Source organism: Anthonomus grandis, chromosome 9 (genome assembly GCF_022605725.1).
Source record: "Anthonomus grandis grandis chromosome 9, icAntGran1.3, whole genome shotgun sequence".
NCBI classification, from domain to species: domain Eukaryota; kingdom Metazoa; phylum Arthropoda; class Insecta; order Coleoptera; family Curculionidae; genus Anthonomus; species Anthonomus grandis.
This window is the reverse complement of record NC_065554.1, coordinates 28,074,616-28,099,385: the sequence shown is the minus strand read 5'-3', so window position 1 is coordinate 28,099,385 and position 24,770 is coordinate 28,074,616. Positions and strand designations below refer to the sequence as shown.

General features: G+C 31.8%; 1 protein-coding gene across 1 annotated transcript in view; it reads left to right on the top strand.

Moving 5' to 3' along the window:
* Positions 1 to 884: 884 nt before the first annotated feature.
* Positions 885 to 24,770, top strand: part of LOC126740442 (zinc finger protein ush) — a 318,530-nt gene continuing 294,644 nt past the window's right edge. The window contains exon 1 of the mRNA XM_050446466.1: positions 885 to 1,274. Within this exon, the coding sequence (XP_050302423.1) occupies positions 1,235 to 1,274 (40 nt within the window). The 5' untranslated portion in view covers positions 885 to 1,234. The remainder of the gene's footprint in view (positions 1,275 to 24,770) is intronic.

Sequence of the window (24,770 nt, the reverse complement as noted above, 5' to 3'; positions counted from 1 at the left end):
CACAAGTTTATTAGGAAAATATCTTCTATCTGAGCCTATCTATATGCCCACCAAGTTTGGCTAACCCTCTGCCAAACACCCTGTATAATATATTTTATAAATGATCTGAAAGAAAACATTCTATGCTCATATTTTAATAAATTTGCCCAAATGTATTCGAACTAAAGGAAATATAAATGTTGCTTTATTTTTCCAAGACATCTATTATTCCTAAAAGGTTTTAGTTTTGTTTTTTCTATTAAAGTTTCTTCCTTTTCGCACTTTTCTCTTGGTTTTTAATATGGCGTTTTCACTTTAATGATCAGTAATATAGACCCAGATTCCAAAGACAAAAATGCTACTGTGTGAATAAAATTTGTTATTATATTCAAAGCTATACGGACATAATTTATTCTTTACATTTCTCTTTAGTGCATTTAAAACCTTTTATTCTCACAATCACTTCATTTTGTCACCTGACAGTTTGTTTTTTTTTTGTTTTCTTTTTTCGAATTTATTTATTATGATCTCCATGCCGCAAATATAAAATGTATACATATAATGTTCATAAAATGAAAAAGTAGCATAAATAACTATGAGAAAAATTGCATTTCTTCTAAGAAAAATTTGAGAACTCATTGTGCTTTAATATGCATATATGTATATTGTCATAAATGTGAACCTGCACGCCTTAAACTGAATTCGAATGTCCCGCCTTTTTTCTTGACATGCGCTTCTTATTTTACTGTCTCTATGCTACAGGCCATAAAACTAGAAGAAAACTCTTACATAAATTATTATTATTCGCTTCTATTATACCTAAATATACGTAAAACTAACCGATGTGGCAACGGGGGCTCTATCAGAAGCAACAAATCGAGTGAATCACACCGCGACTTAGGCCCGCCAGTCGACCAAAGCGTTTTACGGCGAGAGGTTGCTGCCGCGCCATCTACCGCGTAATTACGCGACTGGCCGAACTTGCCGGCATTTTTTGAATTTTTACCCAATTAAAACGCTATAATAATTATTGCGCTTTTTGTTGCTTATTAATTATATATATATATATTTTTGTTCCGCTGTGTTTTTATTATTATTATTATTATTTTGTGTTTGTTGTGTTTCGACCGTCGTATGTTTGTGTTTACGTGAAATGAAATGTGACTAGTTTAATTTTGTTTCGTTTATTTAAAACAAAAAAAAATAAATAAAAAAAAATAATTTTTTGATCGTTGAATTTGAGAGAGGAGGCGCGATGTCTAGGAGGAAACAGAGCAACCCGAAACCTCTGAAAAGTGAGTTTTTGTTTTGTTTATTTATGTCTTGCTAATGTTTGTTTTGTTGTATTATTGGCATATGTGGTTGCTAGTAGGGCAAAAGAGAAATGTGCGTTATTTAGTGGTTTATTTGTAACTGGGAATATCGTCTATTTATTCGAATTTAAATGAGGCATATGTTTAAATCACTCAATGACATATTAAGTCATACGTAAATAAATATTTAACTGATGTTAAGACCTAAAAAATAAATAATTTTGTATTCCTCACAATTTCTTTCACACTCTATCTCAATTTAAATGAAATGTTCTTATTTGTTTGTTAATACTATTTTTCGCGCTTTTTTTTCAAATTATTTTACACTACTAGGCTGACTGTGGCGCTACCTGGAAGTGCTTAAAAAATTCAAAAATTGCCCGCGAACACATAGTTCAACTGCAGCTTCTCTCTATACAGAAAATTTTACCATTTGAACTAGTTAAATTTTGCGTTCAGTGAAATAAACATCTTTTTGATATTATACCTATTAAATGAATGTTATGAAGGTACTGGTAGAAAAAGGCTAATTTCCTTGTCAATTCTATATATATTTAAATACCTCATTTTTTAGTGTCTAAGTAAATGTGTATATGAAAAATAATAACTGAATCAATAGTTCATTTATATTCATTTAATAATTATGTTATAATTAATTTTAAACTAATTAATTAAATTTAGACATCAAATTATTACAACTTTGAATCAAATAGGCTAAAGTTACTTCAACACATTTTTCTTGCTTATTTCATTGTGTCATGTTAAGTTGGCATTTAGTTAAATTAATTACGTAGTTTTGTTGCTTCGAAGTATACCTAATTTGAATTATATCAAAGATAGATTAATAAGACTACAAATAAATTAGAAAATCTCTACTTAATTTTTCTGTAAACAAAATATTGATGAGGGATAAATAAGGAGACAATTACAAAGTTGAAAAATCTTAAATAAAACTTTTACTGCCACAGTTTTTCCATTACATGTACAGCAAAATAATAATAAAAAAATAGTATTTTGTTAATCAATAATTGAAAAGAAAAATATAAAATGTGACTTAGTGAGTTTTCATTTTATGTGAAATATTGTCAAATTATTGACTTAATAAGTTAATTTTTATAAATAAACTTGATGTTGAAAAACTAGTAAACTTTTTTTGGTAATATACCTTTTTTTATTTAAAAAAAATACAAAACCTAATAATAAATTTTGTTAAACATAATGTAACTAAGAACTAAAACGTCTCCCTGTCTGAGTCAGAATATCCAGGAATCACATCCTTCAATGTTGTGCTTATTGGCAGCGATTTATACCAACCGTAGTACTCATTAGGTATCACTCCTTTTTCGCATAACTTTAAAAGGTCTTCTTTTTTTTAACGGATATTGGCAGCATAGTTTTGTACAACTTGCTTATTTTCAAGGTACTATAGTCAATTTTTTGAGTGGCTCTCGATTTTCTTTCAATATTAATGATTTTATATTCACCAAAATAATCATAGCGGTATTCAAGAATACCAGGCTGTATTTTCTGAAATCTGAAGCACTTTACTTTCAACCAGTTTACTTTATCATTATTACAATCAGTTGTCTTATTTCTAAATAAAGTCTTGGATAAATCCAGTAAAATAAGAAATTCATTAAACTCTTTGGTGATGAATGGATCTCCAAATTTATTTCGGTTACGTTTGGATCTAGCTCGTTTAAAAATACTTATCCAGTCATGGACTACATAAACTGGTTAATATTTTTTCTCTTTTTCAATGGCACTGTGCATGGAATCAACCTCCATGTAGCTATGGCCACTTTCTAAGAATTTATGCTCTATGATATCAACCGCAGTTGTTTGAACAATATAAAGAAATAGAGCAGCAATATTCTGGCATCCGAATATAAGGTTACGTGTTTTACTTCCGGCTTTAAGCCTATAAACCAATTATACAGTGATGTTCCAATTTCACAGCTACCTCGTTTTCTATGTAGTTCAGTCCATGCAAAGCAGTATGCTCTGTGTGGTTCTGGAGCTTCATAAATAGTTAAGTTATACATATTAATTTTTTGGCTGTAATACATCGGTGAAACATCGGAAGATGGAATCTGTAACACAAATTGTAAATCGAACGTAACCATGATAAATGCAGAATTGTATTCCAAAGCAGCTTTATCAATTTCTTTTGATCGGGCTGCTTCGTTTTTCCGAGTAATATGATTTTGGTATGTATCTTCCAAGTTACAGCGGTCTTTAATGTTAGAATCTTGATACCGATTAAAAGTTGCGCACTGATCTTTTTTTGACTTAAAAAAATAAATATTATAAGATGTGCAAAAAATTTGTCTATATGCATGGGAAGAAACTGATTTAAAATTGTTCTTTAAACACTTAGTACATCTTTGAGATTGATAGCTTAGGATCTAAATAGAGTCGTTTTGAAGATTTTCGATTGTAATGACTTTCCATTGTTGCAAAACTTTCAATGTGGGCCTTTATTTATGTCAGAATCGGAAGTTTTATTAACAGAAGCTTTTTTCCTCTTCCATCTTTACCTTCGAATACACCCAAAGAATTTCTCTTTTTAAAAGCTGACGAAATAGGACCATTATTTATGTTAAGCGTTTTCTTATCTTGTTAGTACCTTTATAGAAAACAGAATTTTATTTTGACGTTTAAAACTCACAAGTCCCAGTGATGGCACCACATTTATTATATAAAACTCATTAAGTCACTTAGTGAGTTTTGCATGAACTCAAAACAGGCTTAATGACTGTTTTTTGGTACTTAGTGAGTTTTTAAGCGTTTAATATTTGGTTCAGTGATAGAACAACATTAGACTTAGTGATATTTATCAAAATCTCAAAATCTGAAAATATTGACTTAGTGAGTTTTTGCTGCAAGCCGACGCTATGATGTGTAGTGTAACTGTAACAAAAAAAGATTTTAATTGTTTTGACAATTATATAATTTCATAACCACATATATGAATTAAATATCTAATAACGTATATTTAGGGAACGACAAGGGGCCTATTATCGTTTATCTAGAAGAATGTTTTTAATTTTGGCCAAGTAAGTATTAACAATTAAAGTTGACATATTTAATTAATTTTAAGGTAGGCATTAAAACAAAATTAACACACTATTTCCAAATTTTGAAATTTTAGGTTGACCAACTTCAGTTTAGTTTATACCTTATCCTATTGTTAATATTTATTTAAATAAAAATATTTGCCTTACCTTAATTAAGTTGAAGAACCAAAATGCTGTCTAATGTTAAAATTATTTTATATTACACAACTTTTTTCAAGCAATTTCTAGTAATTTAAATTAGTTTTTTAAGGATTGTATCAAATAGGAGACATAAAATCTTTTTTTTCTTAATTATTGATGTTGCCCTATTACAGGGATTTGATTAAATAATACACTTATTCCAGGCTCTTGAATTAATTCAAATACTTATAGGCATTTATCAAAAAATTTTTAATAAAAATCAAGTGCCTAGCATTAACTCAAAACCCTAGAATAAACGTTTTATTTATTCAAATGCCAATAAAAATTTAATATTTTTTTAGTACTATGAGTTAAGTCTGAATTTTTCAAGTATTCTATAATTTTTTTCTTAATTTTACCTCCAGGGACTTAGTGAGTGAATTGATTTTTCCCTATTACAGACATTTGAATAAATAAAACACTTATTCCAGGCTCTTGAATTAATTCAAATACTTTTAGGCATTTAATTAATTAATGACTAATTCAAAAAATTTTTTATTAAAATCAAGTGCCTAGAATTAACTCAGACTCCTAGAATGAACGTTTTATTTATTCAAATGCCAATAAAAATTAAATATTTTCTAGTACTATGAGTTAATTCATTATTTTTAATTAATACCATTATTTTTAAATTTTTACCTCCATGGACTTATTATTAGCTGGTATTTATTTATAACAGACGTTTGAATAAAACGGACTAATTTGAAGCTCTTGAATTAATTAAAAAGTTATTCCAGGATTTTCAGTTGTTTATTAGGCACTTAAATTAATCAGAAAATTTCATCGAGAACTTAATGATTGTCTATTATAGGCATTTGAATTAAGACACTTATTCCAGGCTCTTGAATTAATTAAAATACTTACAGGCATTTAATTAATTAATGACTAATTCAAAAGCGTGACTTAAGGTCTTGAAATAAGTTTTTAATAAAAATCAAGTGCCTACATGGAGGACATAAGATAATTTTTTTCTTAATTTTACCTCCAGGGACTTAGTGAGTGAATTGATTATGCCCTATTACAGGCATTTGATTAAATAAAACACTTATTCCAGGCTCTTGAATTAATTCAAATACTTATAGGCATTTAATTAATTAATGACTAATTCAAAAAAATTGTAATTAAAATCAAGTGCCTAGCATTAACTCAAAACCCTAGAATGAACCTAAATTAATTAGGCACCTAAATTAATCAGAAAATTTCATCGAGAACTTAATGATTGTCTATTATAGGCATTTGAATTAAGACACTTATTCCAGGCTCTTGAATCAATTAAAATACTTATTGGCATTTAATTAATTAATGACTAATTCAAAAAAAATTTAATAAAAATGAAGTGCCTAGCATTAACTCAAAACCCTAGAATGAACGTTTTATTTATTTAAATGCTAATAAAAATTTAATATTTTTTAGTACTATGAGTAAATTCTCAATTATTAAAGTATGTTCTCAACTCAAAGACCTAAAACCATTATTTTTCAATTTTTACCTCCAGGGACTTATTATTAGACACTTGAATAAAACGGACTTATTTCAAGTTTTTAAATTAATTAAAAAGTTATTCCAGGATTTTGAATTATTTATTAGGCACTTAAATTATTCAGAAAATTTCATCAAAAACTTATTGATTGTCTATTATAGGCATTTGATTCCAGGCTCTTGGATTAATTAAAATATTTATAGGCATTTAATTAATTAATGACTAATTCAAAAGCCTGGCTTAATTTTTGGAATGACTTTTTAATTTGCTTAAATTCAAGTACCTTTAATGGACTTTTTAAACAATCAATTGCCTACTAGTAACTCAAACGCCTGGAATAAATGTTTTATTTATTCAAATTCCAATAAAAATTAAAGATTTTCTAGTACCATGAATTAATTCATAATTATTCAAGTATTTTATCAACTTAAAGACGTAAAACCATTTTTTTCAAATTCTTAGTTTCAGGGACTCAAATTAGTTGTTATTTATCTATAACAGACACTAGAATAAAACGGGTTTATTTTAAGCTCTTGAATTAATTAAAAGGTTATTATAGGATTATTTATAAATACTAAATTAATGAATTATTGAATAATTCAAGAGCTTAGACTAAGCTTTAAGTTAATTTAAGTGCATGTAACGTTTTTTAATAAATCAAGTACCTGTAACTATACCAAAAGCCTAGAATAGGTGTTTTATTTGTTCTAATGCTCATACAAATTTTGTTATTTTTTTTTTATAATTTCTTTGTATTAATTTTTAGGATTGTGTTAATAAAATTAACTATATTTTTTGATTTTTTCCTTGAAACTTCAGGATTGTCAATATATATTATCAGACGTTTATTTAACTGTTTTATAAAAATAAGAGGATGGTGTTATAAGGTATTATAATGGGTTTCAAACTATGAAATATTGGTACCTAGTACGTGAAATAACTTGTTATATAAACAAATATTAACTTGGTCAAACTGCACATTTATTTATTAAACTTATATGTAAATATAACAATTTGTAATAGCTGCTTTAATAATTTAAAAATCATGACTTCATTAACATTGATTAACCTAAATAAAGTTACATTAGTTTGAACTTTTACCATTTTCTGCCAAGTAAGTATAAAGGGTGAAATAAATCATTTAGTTGAATTTTGCTAGTTCCTTCCTACATAAAAACCATTTATTAAAAATCCATTTTTAATTAATTAATTTGTAGTACTTAAGAAAATTCAATGGAATTCATAGATTATAGCTGAATCTTTAATAAATTAAATAGAGAAGACCTCAAGCAAGTGCAGCAAACCGAAAGCCAAGAAATGACAATTATTCTTAGGGTTTTAAACGTTTTTTTTAAATTTAATTTAATTCCAATCTATACAAATAACTATGTCTACATAAATTCTTCAAAACATTCCAGAAACTTATTTTGCATAACAGTGGGAATTTTATTACAAAATTCTGGAGCAAGATAAGAATATTATTAAGACAATGGGCAACATTTCTTCTAGTTTCTTACTTATCGGAAACATAGTCCTTCTTCAGATGCTTATTTGAATGTATATACTTGCATATTGCTAGCATATACAAAGTTCGAATGTTGCACATATCATTTGAGTACATCCTTGGCTCAAAGAACCTAATTTTGAGTGATCATTAAACTGTTTATAAATAATATTCAAATACCCATAAAAACTTAAGATACTGCTGGTGAAACAAAGTGGTCTACATCATATATATAAAAACACGTGTAAAAAGCCTTGACTGATACCGATACCTGAACCCAATAATCTGGAACTAATTCGGATATATGCGAAACGATCAACTTTTATACGGCTGGAGGTTTATCTCGTTTCGCGGGTCACATGGGCGATTTTTCACTTAAAAACGTTCTTTTTTTTCCCGATATCTTTATGATCTGTCGTCGATCTTAGTGTGCGTTTACTTGATGAGGTGTATGTTGCCGATAGCGGTTTTATTTTCAGTCTAAATACGAACCACTTTGCATTCGTTTTTTTTTGCCCACAATTTCAAATTGTGATTCGTGCACGCGTTGGCAACAGTGTTTAACATCAATCATCTGTCAATTGTCAGGAAAGTAAAGGTGTGGTCAGTTTTCAACCAATTTGACAATTAAATCAGCTGATGACAAGCGGCGAGTTTTTGCCTAAGATTTGTATTGATGCTCGATATTTTTTAGTGAAAATGGTGGAATATCAAAGTCTTAGAATGTCACTTGTCAAAGATCAACAATATCTGCGGAAAAGAAATAATTTCCCACTTGACGTTTCTTCCCTTTTGACATGTAAGAGTGTGGATCGTAATTAATCACTCGACATTTTCAATTAGCGAATTTTTTTTAGCAAGCAAAGATGGTAAATATTACTTTAACATCAACTGTTAATTTCTTTGCATAATATTTCCATTGAAAATCCCATTAAGACCTAAGTTTGGAATAAGGACTTCAAAACAGTAATCAATAGACCTTTTTCGTTGCTATTGTATGGAATGAAAAAGACTACTTCTGTACAAGATTGACAAGTGACATATTTATTTATTGTTTTACCAAATAAATTAATTATAATATTTATATAACTATTATAGCATAGTATTTTCTTGGTTGAACAATGAGCCCTCCAGAATTGCAGCCATTCAGTTATTGCCTGAATCTCGTTTACTGGATAAATCTTGCTTTTAATTGCGTCCTTCATTAGATAACTATATATATACACTAATATATATAATAATACATTAATACAAAAGTAAGGAGCAAATGTTTTCAAAACTATAAGCAGGTAGGTACCACATGTCCTGCTTACTAGATACTAGAGACCTTACTAGATACTGCCGACTATTCATATACATATAGCTAATTAGATCTTCAAAGATACGGTGTAATTGAAGTTTTTCTATTTAGGTCATAAATAAGTCTGATACTCGAATTTTGCACTTTTCGTACTCTATATTGTTCAAAACTATTAAGACATAAGTAACAAATACTATTACAATGGTTGAAATGGCTTAGTACTAAAGATTCACACAAAATTTAGTTATTTCGACTGGTTACCTAAACAGAGTTAGGCCTAGGGATGTAAAATGGCGGTCATTTATTGGTCATTTTTGTAATTTATGGTCATTTATATTTTCTGATTTTCAATATCAGACTAGGTACTTATTATAGCAATGAAAACATACATTTCAAACAAAAAAATATAATACAACGTAAAACAAAACATTAAATTCTCATAATAAAAAATATTTATAAATAAAGCAAAGTTGTGTTATTAAAAAATAACATAAATATGTAAATTCAAACTAAATGCTTATAAAAATAGATAATAAAAGTAATAAAATTCTGGATTTAACTAAAATTCGTAATTTTCTTCTTCTTCTTCTTCAGTCTCATAATTATAGATATCACTGAAGCTAATATCAAGTTCATTTTGAGATTTGGAAAGTATACCTTCCAACTCTTCAATAAGACTAATGCTTTCCTCAGTGGTACTACCTTCTTGGTCACTGGTACAGCTTACATGTTCATTTCCGTTATCAAGTAAGGTTTTAGAGGTGGAGGTAGAGGGTAATGGTGATTTTGACGGTCCAGACGGTTACTCATCGGCATCGGGAATAGTTTTTAAAATAATACTAATATTTCTTAAAATAAAAATAATAATGTTAATACCTAAACGATTTTATTCTATCCTAGAATACACATGTCTGACATGTCTCTCCTTGTCAACTAATCCTAATCCGAAACTTATATCTTTGCTCGGTTTAATAACGCTTTTATGAGGAAATAGTTTTAGATTGTGATGTATATAAGTTAGCATACTAGCTCTTTTTGTTGTTAGACGATTCCTAGTTTTAGAATGTATAAATCCATAAGAACTGAAAGTTCTCTCAGTAGCTGCTGAAGTAGCTGGCATGCCAAGTACAGCTTCTGCCACATGTCGAAGTGGCATTTCAGTACAAATACCTTTCCAGTATATCAAAGGTAACATGTTAACTTTTTTTCACAATCCTGCACAAATTTTAATCCCCAAAAACCTTCGCTGCTCCTATAGGAGGCTAAATTTTCAAGTACTTTGCTATCATCAACATAATCTAAGTACATGGCAACAGAATGGATGTAAGTTAACCCACCTACAATTTTCTTTTGTGATAGTTGCTTTCCTAAAAAACAAAAAAGAAATTAACTTATAATTTAATTATAAGTATAAAAGTATACTTAAAAGTTACGTTAAGTTTATTCATTTTTTTAGGTATTGTGTTTTGTATAAGTATCAAAAAAAATTACCTTTGTATCGAGGATCCAAAATGTTTGCAGCAAAGTGTATTTCTCTAAGGCACATCTGTTGCCTTTCAAGTAGGCTTTCTGTTACTTTTTTTTCCTCCAGCTTCAATAAGGGCGAGGTAGACAATTAGTTTTCAAAAACAATATAGCAATTTCATAAAATGCAACAGCTACTTCACTAATGTTGCACTTGTCTGACTCCAAACGCAAAATCCATTTCTTTATTGGTTGTAATAAAGTTAAAAAATGTTCGATTTTCGTCCAGAATGTATCATCAAGAATATCATGTTTATTCCTTTTTTCAAGCAATGTCTGATACTCCTCTGTGATTGCCATTGCTTGAAGAGTGCTTTTGTTTTTTTGTAGGCTCTCAAAACTTGTAACTATGGAAGCCCATCTTGTTGCTATTTATTCTATCTATTCACCTTTTTGCTTTTCCTTTGAAATTCTTTTAAATGCAGAAGTTAAAACCGATTTATTTTTTATTGCCTTTATTACGGACTTCGAGGCACTAAGAAGAGTTTCTGTGGTCTTTAATTTCATTATATCAGTAACCAATAAATTAGGTGTATGTACTGCGCAACCGTAAAATGAAATTGGTTTGTCTGGATATCTACTTTGTAGCAAATCCCAAGATTTCTTCATATTAGCGGCATTGTCTGAGCAAAAGCCGATTATTTTGTTAATTCCCACCTCATTGCATTACATTTCTATTTGATCTGCCATGTACTCATCTGTATGTCTACTTTCTTCAGTAGACAATGATTTGTAAGAAACAGGTTGGGGAGTGGTTATAACAAAATTAATTATAAAGCTCTCATTCCTTACGTTTGTCCATGCATCGCATTGAATGCCCAGGACTTTAGCATTTGTTAAATTATCTGTCACTTCGATTTTAACTTGATTAAATACAGCATTTAAAAGCGAATTTGATAAAACAAAACGTGAAGGCAACGTCAAGGACGGTCTGATTTTTTTAAAAAGGTCTATCCAATATATATTTTCTGTTATATTTAATGGCAGACCTGTAGCATAAATTGCGTTTGCTAGCATCAACCAAATTTCATCTTGATCGTCGGGTTTAATGTTGTCAATAAAACTGCTTAGAGTGCTTAGGGTACTAATTGAGTTACATTGACTACGACTACCCGTTCTCTGGATTTTAGATGGCGAAGGCCCCGATGCCAATGAACTATTCCTTACCTCTTTTAACTTTGCTTGCTGTTCTGCTGATTCAGCCACCGACACATCCAGTTTCCTCTTGTTTGATTTTTCTGACTCATTCAGCTTTAGTTCTTTTTTTAACATTGTCAGGGCACATTTCACATGTAACAAGATGTAAGCCCATTCTAGTTGCATGGTGTGCAACCTGTTTTCTACAAAATGTACACTCGTAACATTTCAATTTCTGTCCTGGCTTATTTAGAGTATTAAAGTATTTATATACAATACTTTTAGTTCTAGCCATTTTCTTGATGTTTAAAAAACAAAATACAACAAAAAATAAATAGGCACGGGAAAAAACTTTGAAAATATAAAATAGCTCTTATTGTAAAGGTACTAATGCCGCCGAACAACTGAATTGACGCGCCGATCGTGAGAAGAAGCAAGCAAGTCAGCCAAGCCAATGTAAGAAGCAGGTTGCAGCTTGTCTTAAGCAGTAAACATTGAAAATCAGCTGATATTTTTGTGACAGTAATTTATTTTTTGTGACTGTCATATTTTTTAATGACGGTCGTTTATTTTTTATGACCGTCATTTATTTTTGTAACAGTAAGATTTTAATTGATAAAAAATAAATGACGTGACCGTCATTTTCAATATGACCGTGACGTGACCGTGTCAGCAAAATTTGCTCACATCCCTAGTTAGGCCTAATCACAGGTAGGTAAGACTATATCATTTGGCAAAATGTTTAAATGTTCCTTACAGAGGAACACTTGGTTATCATTGCTAAAATATAAAACAGATGATTCAGAAATCAGAATTTATACAATTTGTGAGTACCTCAGCCACGTTATTCGCTCGAAAATTTAATGAATGATCGAAATTTCCTATACACGTGGCAATAGTGTATCTGTCAACTGTCAAAAGTAAAGGTGTAGTTTGTTTTCAGTAATTTGACAGCTGATGACCACTAACGAGTCTTTACTTAGTATCATGGGTGGTGCTCATTCTTTTTCATAATTTATTTTTGTGAAAATGGTGAACTCACAAGTTGTCAACTAGTTTTATTGACACTGGCGAACATTTGCCATTTTCGTTTAATTTTTTTTTAGCACAATCTGGCAATGAGGCAACTTTGACATTTCGCTGATTTTTTTTGACAAATAGAATGGACAGAGAAGTACTGGTAACGTCAATTATCCGTCAAATAGCAAGTTTGACTAAACCGTAAATCATGAATCAAATTTAAACAAACCAGTTCTTGTCAAGAATGACAAGACACATTTCAGAATGTCACTTGTCAATGCAAATTGAAGGTCTTTTCTTTTTTCCTCTTTTTACTGTCATGACCAAAGCTTTTCAAGTATTTGCAACATGTTCTCAGTGAATTAAAGATTTTGAAATACATAATCTGATATTCTACCTGTCAGTTGTTAATGATAAGGGTGTGGTTCATTATTAACCACTACTTGTCATTTCAATCGGTTAATAATGACCTGATCCATTGCCAAATGAAAACACAGAAACTATGACCAATAGATCATGAATTAAACTTTTAAACATTGACAAGATTGACAGGCGTCAAAGGGTTCAATTTTTCAGTGATTTTTATGAAATTTTCAGCAAACTTATCATTGCAACAAATAACTCGGTAACAATGCTTGTTTCTATTATTGTTGAATGGAATGACAAACTACAACTTCTTGACAAGTGACATTTTTAAATCTGACTAGATTTAGTGTGGTTAGGTGTGTTTTTAAAACCAAACCAATAATTCAATATTAAACGTTGGCAAAACGTGAGAACCAAGCGACCCAACGAAAATCGCCAATGGACGAGAAGAGCGGAATCCTCCTCTTCTTCTGTCCCCGGGGTGTTTGATGATCTTTACGAGATAGAAAAGCGGGGCTGACCAGAGAACAATGGGCATTTTGTTAAGACAATGGAGTGTGAACGTTTACACCGCCCCCTCGTGGCTATTGGTCGGCACCATTATATAAAATAGAAAAGGATTTTTCTCATATTATAGTTTAGCATCGAGAGCCCACGCCACTGTACTATAGCTGATTATGTAGGCACCATATCAACAACAAATTAACAGAGCTGTGTATAATTTTAAAACTTATCACCCGTATATGCGAAGGCTTATCTCCTACAGGCCGCGATACCAGTCGATATAGCGACGTTAAAACAAAAAAAAAATAAAAATATATATACATATTATACACGTTGAATATGTATGTGTAGTTTATGTTTCAGGTATACCTACGGTTGATTTTCGATAATTTAAATGAAGGTAGGTATCTTTCTGATAAGGAATTTTGCCGTAAAAGAGTTTATATACTTTTGATTATTTTTAGTTTAGAATCATAAATTAGGGTGACGCCTTGAACTCTTTAAAATTTCATGACATTCGTGTATTACGTCTTATATAGAAAAAATAATTTAAAACAGGTTTAATAAAACCGGAAACATTGTCACGTATGTCCGCCATTAAATTTTAACAGTCAATTGTCAACTTAATTGACTAGAAACTGCACTTTTTCTTTTCAAATCATGAATTATTAGAATAATACATTTGACGCGTCGAACAAGCTGTAACGTTATGTAAGAAATATAATATATGTAAGAAAACACCGAGTTTTAATTAAATTATGATTTAATAAAACGAAAAATCTTAAAATAAAACAGAACAAATTTCTCTTCAGAAATAATTCTTTTTAGCAAAGCATGAAAGCTTTCAATGTTATAGTAACATCAGTGTGAAGCATAAGCTCTCAACGTAATTCAAACATTGTTGTAAAGCGTATAGGCTTTCAACATAATTCGCAAAGCGTACAAGCTTTCAACGTTATAAAAATGCCAATGCAAAGCGTACAAGTTTTCAACATAATTCGCAAAGCGTACGACCTTTCAACGTTATAAAAATTATAAACGTAAAAGCTTTCAACACAAAATAAAATAAAGCAAATACTGAAATATTAACTTTTCAAACCAATTTGCTTCCACATATCAAAAACAAAAAAAATATATTTTCCAATTACCTAAAATAAACAAGCAGAAAAGTAATAATATATCTCAACATTCTGAAAGTTCGCCTGGTCAAACTCGGATCATGTCTCTAGCAATAACTCTTTTCCGATTAGTTGACAGATTTTTTAACTCAAACCGGCAGTCATTCGGCAAAATAGAAATAACTTTAAATGGACCTTCGTATTTCTTGTCCAACTTTGCTTAATGACTGTTACCCGATGGATGAAAGACAAGATCACTGATTGAGATTTTTTTATTGAGCCTTTTTGTTTTGTCAAATAAACTTTTTGCATAATCCGCCTGTTTTCTTATACGTTCTTATGCCAGTTGCCGATCTTTCTCTAAACTCGCCGGTGCATTAATTAAAGGGCAAGACTCAGTTAGGATTCGTATATCGCCATTACTACCTTCTAGCCCAGTTAGTAAATAAATTGGTGAAAATCCCGTAGTTTTTTGTACCGTCGTGTTTAAAGTGGTTTGCAACTTTATAACATGCTTTGACCATTCGGACCTAATTTCAATTTCTGTGCGTAATAAATTCAAAACAGTGCCCACATACCTTTCTACCTGGCCATTACCCCGAGGTGTACCCTTAACAATTAAGTGTTGACGTACACCCAATTCTAGCATCTGTTTTACAGACTTGTCCGTAAAATTTGTGCCTCGATCACAAATCAAAGTTTTTGTGACACTGAACATACTTATACAAAATATATAGAACATATATTTTGTAAAGGAATCAATGATGAGTAAAAAATGTTTAAATCCCTCGATAGACACAGGAAACGGACCCACACAATCAGCATGCACTGTCTGAAAAGGAATCGGTTTTTTGTCAATGGGATGTAGTTTGGTATGTTTGGGGCCGATGTGAGCTTTACCCACTAAACATTTTAGACAATGATCGCAATATTTCTTCACAAATTTTGCCATTTTTGGAAACCAAAAGAAATGATTTATCTTTGCGAATGTCTTATCAGGACCGATGTGGCATTGTTCGTCATAACATTCTTAGACGGCTACCTTTAGCTACAAAAGCACGATATACAGGAGGAATCTGGTTGGGGTTTTTGAGCTTTTCTTAACCAATTTTCAGTATCAATAGTATTTACAGCTACACTTTTTCTATTAAGCCTATAGGATTCCTACTACAGTAATCAGCATGGTGTAAAAATTGACCTTCTCGATACTCGATATCAAAATTAAAACAATGCAAGTAGAGCCACCATCTAGCTACTCTAGGAATAAGTTGAAGTTGAATAAGTGAGTTACAATCACTTATTAATTTAAAATGAATTCCCAATAAATAGACGCGAAAATGTTTAATGGCATAATAAGCAGCTAGGGTTTCAAGTTCATAAGAATGGTATTTAGATTCCTCATTAGAGGTATGCGTTTCGAAAAATATGAAATTACTTTTAACTGTGTATTTTCGTGACGCTGAAACAGTATCGCGCCGAAGCCGACAGAGCTAGCATCGGTGTGAAGTTCTGTTTTTAAGCTTGGGTCAAAAAATGATCATAACGGCCTTTGGCTCAAGAAAGCGCAAACATAGTTTTTTGCTATTTTTTGATCATCACCCCAAATAAATTTTTCATTAGTTTGGTTACAGTTGTAGCATTTTTTTGAATTATTGTCAAATTGATTTTTAAAATGAAAAGGAAAACTTCTTTTTTTTTTGGCCTCTTTTATCAGAAAAATTACCCGGGCTAGATTTATTATAGAGTCTAGGTTGCTATTAAAAGCAGCGGTTCTGACATGAATGTATTTGATATCACCAATGACAATTTCTAATAACTGACTAATCAGTTAGATTAAAATCTAGAGAATTTAAAAGAATAATTTTTTTTCTGGCATACTCACAGTCCGAGGTAGCGTCATTGCTGATGTACAAACAGGCTCTTCGCAACTTTTCGCTTAGATTTTTCTTGGCCGGATAAAGACTGCATAACTCAGTCCTAAAGTCCTCCCAGGTTCGCTGTAACGGCTTCCAAGTCGACAACCAGTCCCTTGCTTCTCCAACCAACCCACTCGAACCTCTGGCAAGTAACTCATGATTAGACCAGTTAAAAGTTTCACCCAATTTTTCCAATTCGTTACACCGCCTTACCGCACCGGATTAAACCTCAGAATGTCCACTAACGTCGACACAGCACTTTTGTTTTCATCTATAAGCGCTTTTAGAGAGTCAGTTAAAATTTTCGCGAATTCTTCCATAATTCATGTATCCACAAGACGCGATTAAGTTTCTCTTTTATTTTACTAATTTAAAGCCGTCCACGAAAACAATATCGAACAATAAGTGGTACTTTTAGTGTAAGTCGAATCCCACTTCTGATGTAAGAAAACACGGAGTTTTAAATTATGATTTAATAAAACGAAAAATCTTAAAAGCAAGTTATAAGCAGACGCTGTCTAAAATTCGAATGTCCCCTTTTCTTTTTAATAGCAAAACTCTTTAAAACTTAAAACTAACACAGACGTCGTCACATAACGTCAAATAAATAAGGCTAATGGCTCGGGTGACGATTTCATGAAGAGGGCCCTATTGAGTTTTGAATCTAGCTGGTCTGGCACGGAATATTCTCACATATAAATAGGCAGCTTCTTGCCAATTGCACCTTTATTATCCTAATTACCCTTTCAAGGAAATAAAAGTAGTGTTAAGTTTTAGAACCACTACAAATTTTTATATCCTTAATTTTATTTAAATTACGTTGTATCTATAAAAGTATCGATTTATTAATTACTTTAGTCAGAAACTACATTTTAACTGTCAATTGTCAAGTTATTTAGTTAAGAACTGCGCTTTTTGATTCTCGTTCATTTATATTGAAATGATACTTTTGTCGTTCCAAAGAAAACGGTACTTCGGTTCATGATTGAAATATATTATACAAATATACAGTTTCTTCCTAATTACTCTTTCACTATTAATATATAACTTATTCTATGGTGAAAAAAAATCGTCTAACCAACCTTTACATTCTCGATTTTATTTATATTATATGGTTCTTATCAAATTAATGCTTTAAAAATAATTTAAAGCGGATTAAGTAAAACGGCAACAATGTCATATAATTTTAAACACCTTGATACCATAAAAACTGCGCTTTTCGGCTTACAATCTTAAGTTATTGAAACAGTGAATTTATTTATTTAAGAAATATAAAAGAAATACACAGTGTATTTTCAAACATGAAAGAGGTTATATACTTTTGATTATTTTTAGTTCAGAATCGTAAATTAGCATGATGCCTGGAACTCTTTAAAATTTAAAAACTCATTTAATAAACCGGCAACATTGTCACGTCAATTGTCAACTTAAGTTGATTAAGGACTGATTAGGAACTGCGCTTTTTGCTTTCAAGTCCTAAGTTATTAAAATAATAAATTTGACGCTTCGAACAAACCGTAGGGTTATGTGGGAAGTATAATAGAAATGCGCAGTTTCTTGCCAACAATACCTTTATTATTCTAACTAACTTTTTGAATGAATATAAGAAGTGTTAACATTTTAAGACGAAGTTTTAGAACCACTACAAATTTTTATATTCTTAATTTTAATTCAATTATGTTGTATTTATAAAAATAATTATTTAATAATAATAATTTGAGACAGAAATAAAACGGCAACAACGGCATTTTTGTCAGTCACTACATTTCAACTGTCAATAGCGAACTGGTTAAGAAATGCCCTTTTTGTTTTTCGAATCATATACATTGAAATGATACCTTCGTCGTACCAAACAAAACGGTACAAATACACAGGTTCTCCCCAATTACTCTTTTATAATTAATATATAATTTATATTTTATAATAATATAACAATATCATTGCTCATAATATTTTGAAAAAAAGTCGACAAAGGCTTGTAACGAACCATTACATTCTTAATTTTATTTATATTATATGGTTCTTCAAAAATGAAATTAATGCTTTAAAAATTATTTAAAGCAGATTAAGTAAAACGGCAACAATGCCATTTAATTTTAAAAACGTTGATTAACTTGAGACAATAAAAAATCTGCGCTTTTCGGCTTAAAATCTTGAGTTATTGAAACAGTGAATTTACTAATTTGAGAAATATAAGAGAAATACACAGTATGTTACCAAAGTGATATTATCAGAGTACATTACATATTTTTTATTACAAATAATGCTGTAAAATCAATTTCCGAAATGTCAGCTGTCACAACTGTCATTTGTCACCTTAACTGATTTGACACAATAGAAAACGGCGCTTTTCGTCTTCGAATCTAGACTTATTAAAACAGTTAATTTAAGAACTATTATACAAACATATAGTGTACTGCCAAGTAATATTATAAGAATATATTGTTTGTTTTTTTATAGGAAATAATGCTGTGAAACCAATTTAAGGCATGAGAAATAAAACGGCAACAATGCGATTTAATTTTAAATGTCAATTGTCATTTGTCACCTTAATTCACTTGACACAATAAGAACCTGCGCTTCTCGGCTTCGAATTTTGGTGAATTCATTTATGTTTAAGCTACAGGATGTAACTTCCAATTTTATTATTGAAAAACTTATTTAAAACTGCTTTAATTTCGGAAATAAGCGCCTCTGGTGACAAGAAAAGCTGTGAACTCTTTACATACATGAGTAGGAAATAAGAAAAAGTATTTTTTGGACCATGTGCAAAAATGGTGACCTTTGACATTTGTCATTATAATCATTTGGCGGTAATTTTAAGTTACTAATGAAATTCTTTTAAAATTTTCTGGTCATTATGTAGTGGGCTCATAAATATTCTCATAACTAATAATTTACCTACCGAATAAGGTTATTAACAAACCATTTTCTGCTGATGTTATAAAAACGAAACAAGGTTGTTGCAAACTGTTGCAAAACAAACAAACAACAAAAAAAAGCGCACGTTATATTTAAAGGAGTATTAAATTTCTTGCGACGTATCATTATTTAACGTTTTTCACGACAACGTCCGTCCATATAAGTGGTTAAAACCACGATAAAACCTAAAGCCAACATAATTTCTAACGAGAAAATCATAAATATCCACGGTTATCTAATCAAAATCATAATAAAGCAATCAAGGATTGGGCGTGGGCGTACCACCCACTCGGCCGAACGAAACAACCGGGACACCACGGTAAACCCGATCCAATAAATTGGGCCAACCATTTGCCGATTGGTATCTATGTGTGGTTTTACTCTTTTGGTGAAAGGAGTCTTGTAACTTTAATTTTAGAGTATATTATATATGCTTCTTTCAGTTACAATGATAGAAACTTCATTAAATTTTAAATGAGATGCCCTATATTCATCTATTAAATTAGAATTCATGCTTTGGTAGAAGGGTTCGAAATATAAGTTGGTAAAAATTGCCTCTTTTTACCAAGGCCTTGATAGCTTGGTCGATTGATTAAACACCGAAAAAGCTTCTACTCCTCAACATATAGATGGCGGTAAGAACTGTCAAGCATCTGATATGTCATATAAGATGCAGCCATTTTTCCCAACTCTCTAGAATTTCGCAGACGCTTTATTTTTATTTCTACCGAAAGTCGATTTTTTCATAGACAAACAATAAAAATGAATCGGTTCTAGCTATTATAGAATCAGAGAGAATTGAAAAAAACTGTAAAACAAATATCGAATTATCAAGAGCCTTATGAAAAAATTTCAATTTTTTATTTTTCTATCCTGCACTACTTCAGAGTACCTTAAAAAAATATTACTACCGATTTGACTCTAAAATGAACGGAAAACCTATTTCTTTGCATTTTTCGATTTTCGCTCAAAATCCGAGGTCAAAATGACCATATTTTTCAAAATATGCTCCGAATTCAAAAGTAGTAAAAAAGCTTTATGACAAATTTTTCCACGATTCATGACGACTCTAAAAATGAAAATTTACTTGAAATGCCTGAAACGCTTTTATTCTTTTAACTCCTTTACGTCGAACGCATTATGTATAACAATATACGAAAGTAAAACATGAGTTTCACCCCCCACACAAACCCGTCCCGCCCGATTAAATGAGGCATCACCGGTTAATTTAGCCCCATTAAAACTCCAACTGGGCGACGTAAATGGGCAATTTAAAGTGCCCAAACTAATAATGGGGGCTTTAAAGGGCCCCAGTTAACACAAACACACTTGTGTAGGTATATGTATATCCGGAGGCGCCGCGCTCCTCGCCACAGGTGTGCGAGGATAACAATGGCCCCCTTCTTGACATCGATGGGCCACTGTTACCGTTTACAAATTGACGTCGACCTTTTCTCTTTTCTCTTTTTTTTTTGGGTGTGTGTTTTTGGTTTTGGGTTTATAAGTAAAGACGAATTTAAGAAAAAAAATTAATTAAAAAAAGTGCAATTTCATGATAGTCCAAAATGTTCCTGAGAAGTGAGATGCGGTATAAAGTGAAAAAGTGGACTTTTTACCCCCTTTTGGGCATATAAACCAATCTGAGTCTTATGAGACTTTGACGATCACTATGAAATTATTTCTCCCGTTTGTAAAGTTCATAAATACGTAAGAAAAGTGCAGATTCATAATGATCCAGAATGTTTCTGAGAGGTGAGATGCGGTATAAAGTGAAAAAGTGGACTTTTTACCCCCTTTTGAGCATATAAAGCAATCTGAGTCTTATGAGACTTTGACGATCACTATGAAATTATTTCTCCCGTTTGTAAAGTTCATAAATACGTAAGAAAAGTGCAATTTCATAATGATCCAGAATGTTCCTAAAGGGTGAGATGCGGTAGAAAGTGAAAAAGTGGACTTTTTACCCCATTTTGGGCATATAAACCAATCTGAGTCTTATGAGACTTTGACGATCACTATGAAATTATTTCTCCCATTTGTAAAGTTCATAAATATGTAAGAAAAGTGCAATTTCATAATGATCCAGAATGTTTCTGAGAGGTGAGATGCGGTAGAAAGTGAAAAAGTGGACTTTTTACCCCCTTTTGGGCATTTAAACCAATCTGAGTCTCATGAGTCTTTGACGATCACTATGAAATTATTTCTCCCGTTTGTATAGTTTATAAATACGTAAGAAAAGTGCAATTTCATAATGATCCAGAATGTTCCTAAAAGGTGAGATGCGGTAGAAAGTGAAAAAGTGGACTTTTTACCCCATTTTGGGCAGATAGACCAATCTGAGTCTGATGATTCTTTGACGATCACTATGAAATTATTTCTCCCGTTTGTAAAGTTCATAAATACGTAAGAAAAGTGCAATTTCATAATGATTCAGATTGTTCCTAAAAGGTGAGATGCGGTAGAAAGTGAAAAAGTGGACTTTTTACCCCATTTTGGGCATATAAACCAATCTGAGTCTTATGAGTCTTTGACGATCGCTATGAAATTATTTCTCCCGTTTGTAAAGTTCATAAATACGTAAGAAAAGTGCAATTTCATAATGATCCAGAATGTTCCTTAAAGGTGAGATGCGGCAGAAAGTGAAAAAGTGGACTTTTTACCCCATTTTGGGCATATAAACCAATCTGAGTCTTATGAGACTTTGACGATCACTACGAAATCATTTCTCCCATTTGTAAAGTTCATAAATACGTAAGAAAAGTGCAATTTCATAATGATTCAGAATGTTACGAAGAGGTGAGATGCGGTGGAAAGTGAAAAAGTGGACATTTTACCCCCTTTTGGGCATTTAAACCAATCTGAGTCTGATGATTCTTTGACGATCACTATGAAATTATTTCTCCCGTTTGTAAAGTTCATAAATACGTAAGAAAAGTGCAATTTCATAATGATCCCGAATGTTCCTGAGAGGTGAGATGCGGTAGAAAGTGAAAAACTAGACTTTTTACCCCCTTTTGGGCTTTTTCTACAAATAGTTAATTAACTCAGGACAAAGACTAAGAGTAGACTTAATATATTAAAAGCAATAACTCTCCCAACTACTTTCACGCATTTCCTGATTTCATTATAGCAAAATATGCGACTCACTATTGAGCTATTTACCACTCGACGAGTTTAGAATACTGTCAGATTTACTTTGACATGCCTATAGGATTTTTTGCTACAAGTAAGATCAAATTTGCTACAATTTGTAAAAAAAAGGGCGACGCAACATTGTAGTAAAAAATACAAAGCCATTTTTTACAGTGCATAATACAGGTAGGGAGAACTACAACCACCATGTAGGCTGGTAAAGTAACTCTTGTGGCGCCACTGCGTGGCCGAGCAGTTACCAACAGCGTAGTGCGCTCTTTGTAGCGCATATGTCACTTATTGGTTACAAATAAAATTCGGCAAAAAGAGCTTTTATGAGAAAGCAAACAATATTTGTCTGAGGAGTGTTGGTGTGGTATGAAATCATCGGAATTTCAATACAATTTGAATACAACCTGACGAGAGGGAAGAACCTATTTAAAAGAATAAAAAAGAAGAAGAAGAAGATTCTCTGATCGGTTATCTCTTGTATCAATCATCTTGAAGATCCCTTAACAACTGCGGATGACGACGACGCTCCTCTTCTTCTTCTTCTTCTTCTTTTTTACGATTTCGGGTCTATACCATGGACTCTCAAGCCAAGCCGAGCAAGCAATTTCGATCGCGAGATGTCGACACGATAGTACCACCGGCGACCGGTACCACGTACATGCCAAAACCGAGGATATCGCGATAACGGGCTGCCCCCTCGGTAATTGCTGTACAAATATTTTTATTGCGAGCCCTATATCGATCGCCCCCCATATGACGTCGTAGAGAGGGGGAGGGCGGGCCGGGGCCCCATCAGTTCGTGATCTCCAGGCGGGGCTCTCACTTCGTGAACCGCGACGTGCGTCTTGTTAACTTTCAGATTTATTGTCTGATCCTAAACGCCTCGGGCTCAGCTCATTTCGCATTGCGGTAATAGTTTTAGGGTCGGCTATTGGAGGACGGTTATCGCGCACTTCTCGCTCAAAGAGATCCTATCTCGGGAATTTACTCTGTAAATGTGTGTAGAAAGGTTGAAACAATGCCTGCCTTCACGTCTTGTCTTTACCAGGTTTTGTAATAATAAGGTGATAATTTGACGAGGAAACGTTGCGTACTCGAACTTGATATGATGATTGAGAACGTGATTTATTGGAGGGACTCGTTCATCTTAGACCTTAGACGCTTGCTTACTTTCTATCTCTATTTAAAACGTCTCTTGAAGCTACTTTACTGAACTAACCAGCACATTTTACTTGAGATGTAATAAAAACAGGGTGCAAATTTCAATACAAATATCTCTGAACCTAAAAAAGTTAGAAAAGCGCAACTTGATCTAAGTACTATACAGGTAGGGGGAACTACAACCACCATATACATTACGGAAGTAACTCTTGTGGCGCAGCAACAAACTCCCTTCATTGTAGCGCATCAGCTGTCGCATATTAGAGTTTCGGGCATAATTGGTCTAATTATGTAAAAAATGTCACTTTGTTCTCATGATTTTTAGACTGAGATAGGCATATACCGGGTGACACAGATAAAAGGGAACATTTAATAACTATTTTATTTTTCAACATAAGAAATTTGGTATATCGATAGAATAGTTATAAGAGCATCTGTTCACCTATTCTGTTGTTTTCCATCACTTGCGGTTTAACAGGAAGAAACACTAACTTTCTTATTTTAAATGGGACACTTTTTAGTTTTTAGGATGCTTGTATACAAAATTTTGTTTTGTCTTACGTAATATAGCACGTTTTCTTTCTTTCTTTGGTTCTTATTACAGGCGATTTAAACTTGTTTATAGAAAGGGCATCCAGGAACTCAAGGTCAATTTTATTAAATACCCTAATCAGAAACTCCAGTACTATAAAGGCACATTTATTCAAGGTTTTTTCTTTTTGCCCCTTAATAATATAATAAGTAAAATTCTAGTCCACCAGAGGGATCCTACAGATTTTATAAATTAAATAAAAAGGCCTGCAAATTATTGTTTTGTGACAATTTAAAAAAATTAGAATACCTATGATGTTTTTGGTCTCAATGTAAAAACAATAAAATCTGCCTAATATAGTGTCTGAAAAAAAGTTCAAATTTGCCGCCATAATCAAATTTAAATATGACATTTTCACTCCTCGACATTTAGAGGACGCAACAGTCAAGCGACGTTCGGTGTTCTGTTTGCTCTTATGGGAGTTTCCTATCTAGAAAGCATTAATTTATGTTGTCAACAGCGATGCCAGGTCTACCGTTTTCGTGCTTTAGCTACCGGTCTACCGCAAACCTGTTTTTATCTACCGTTAA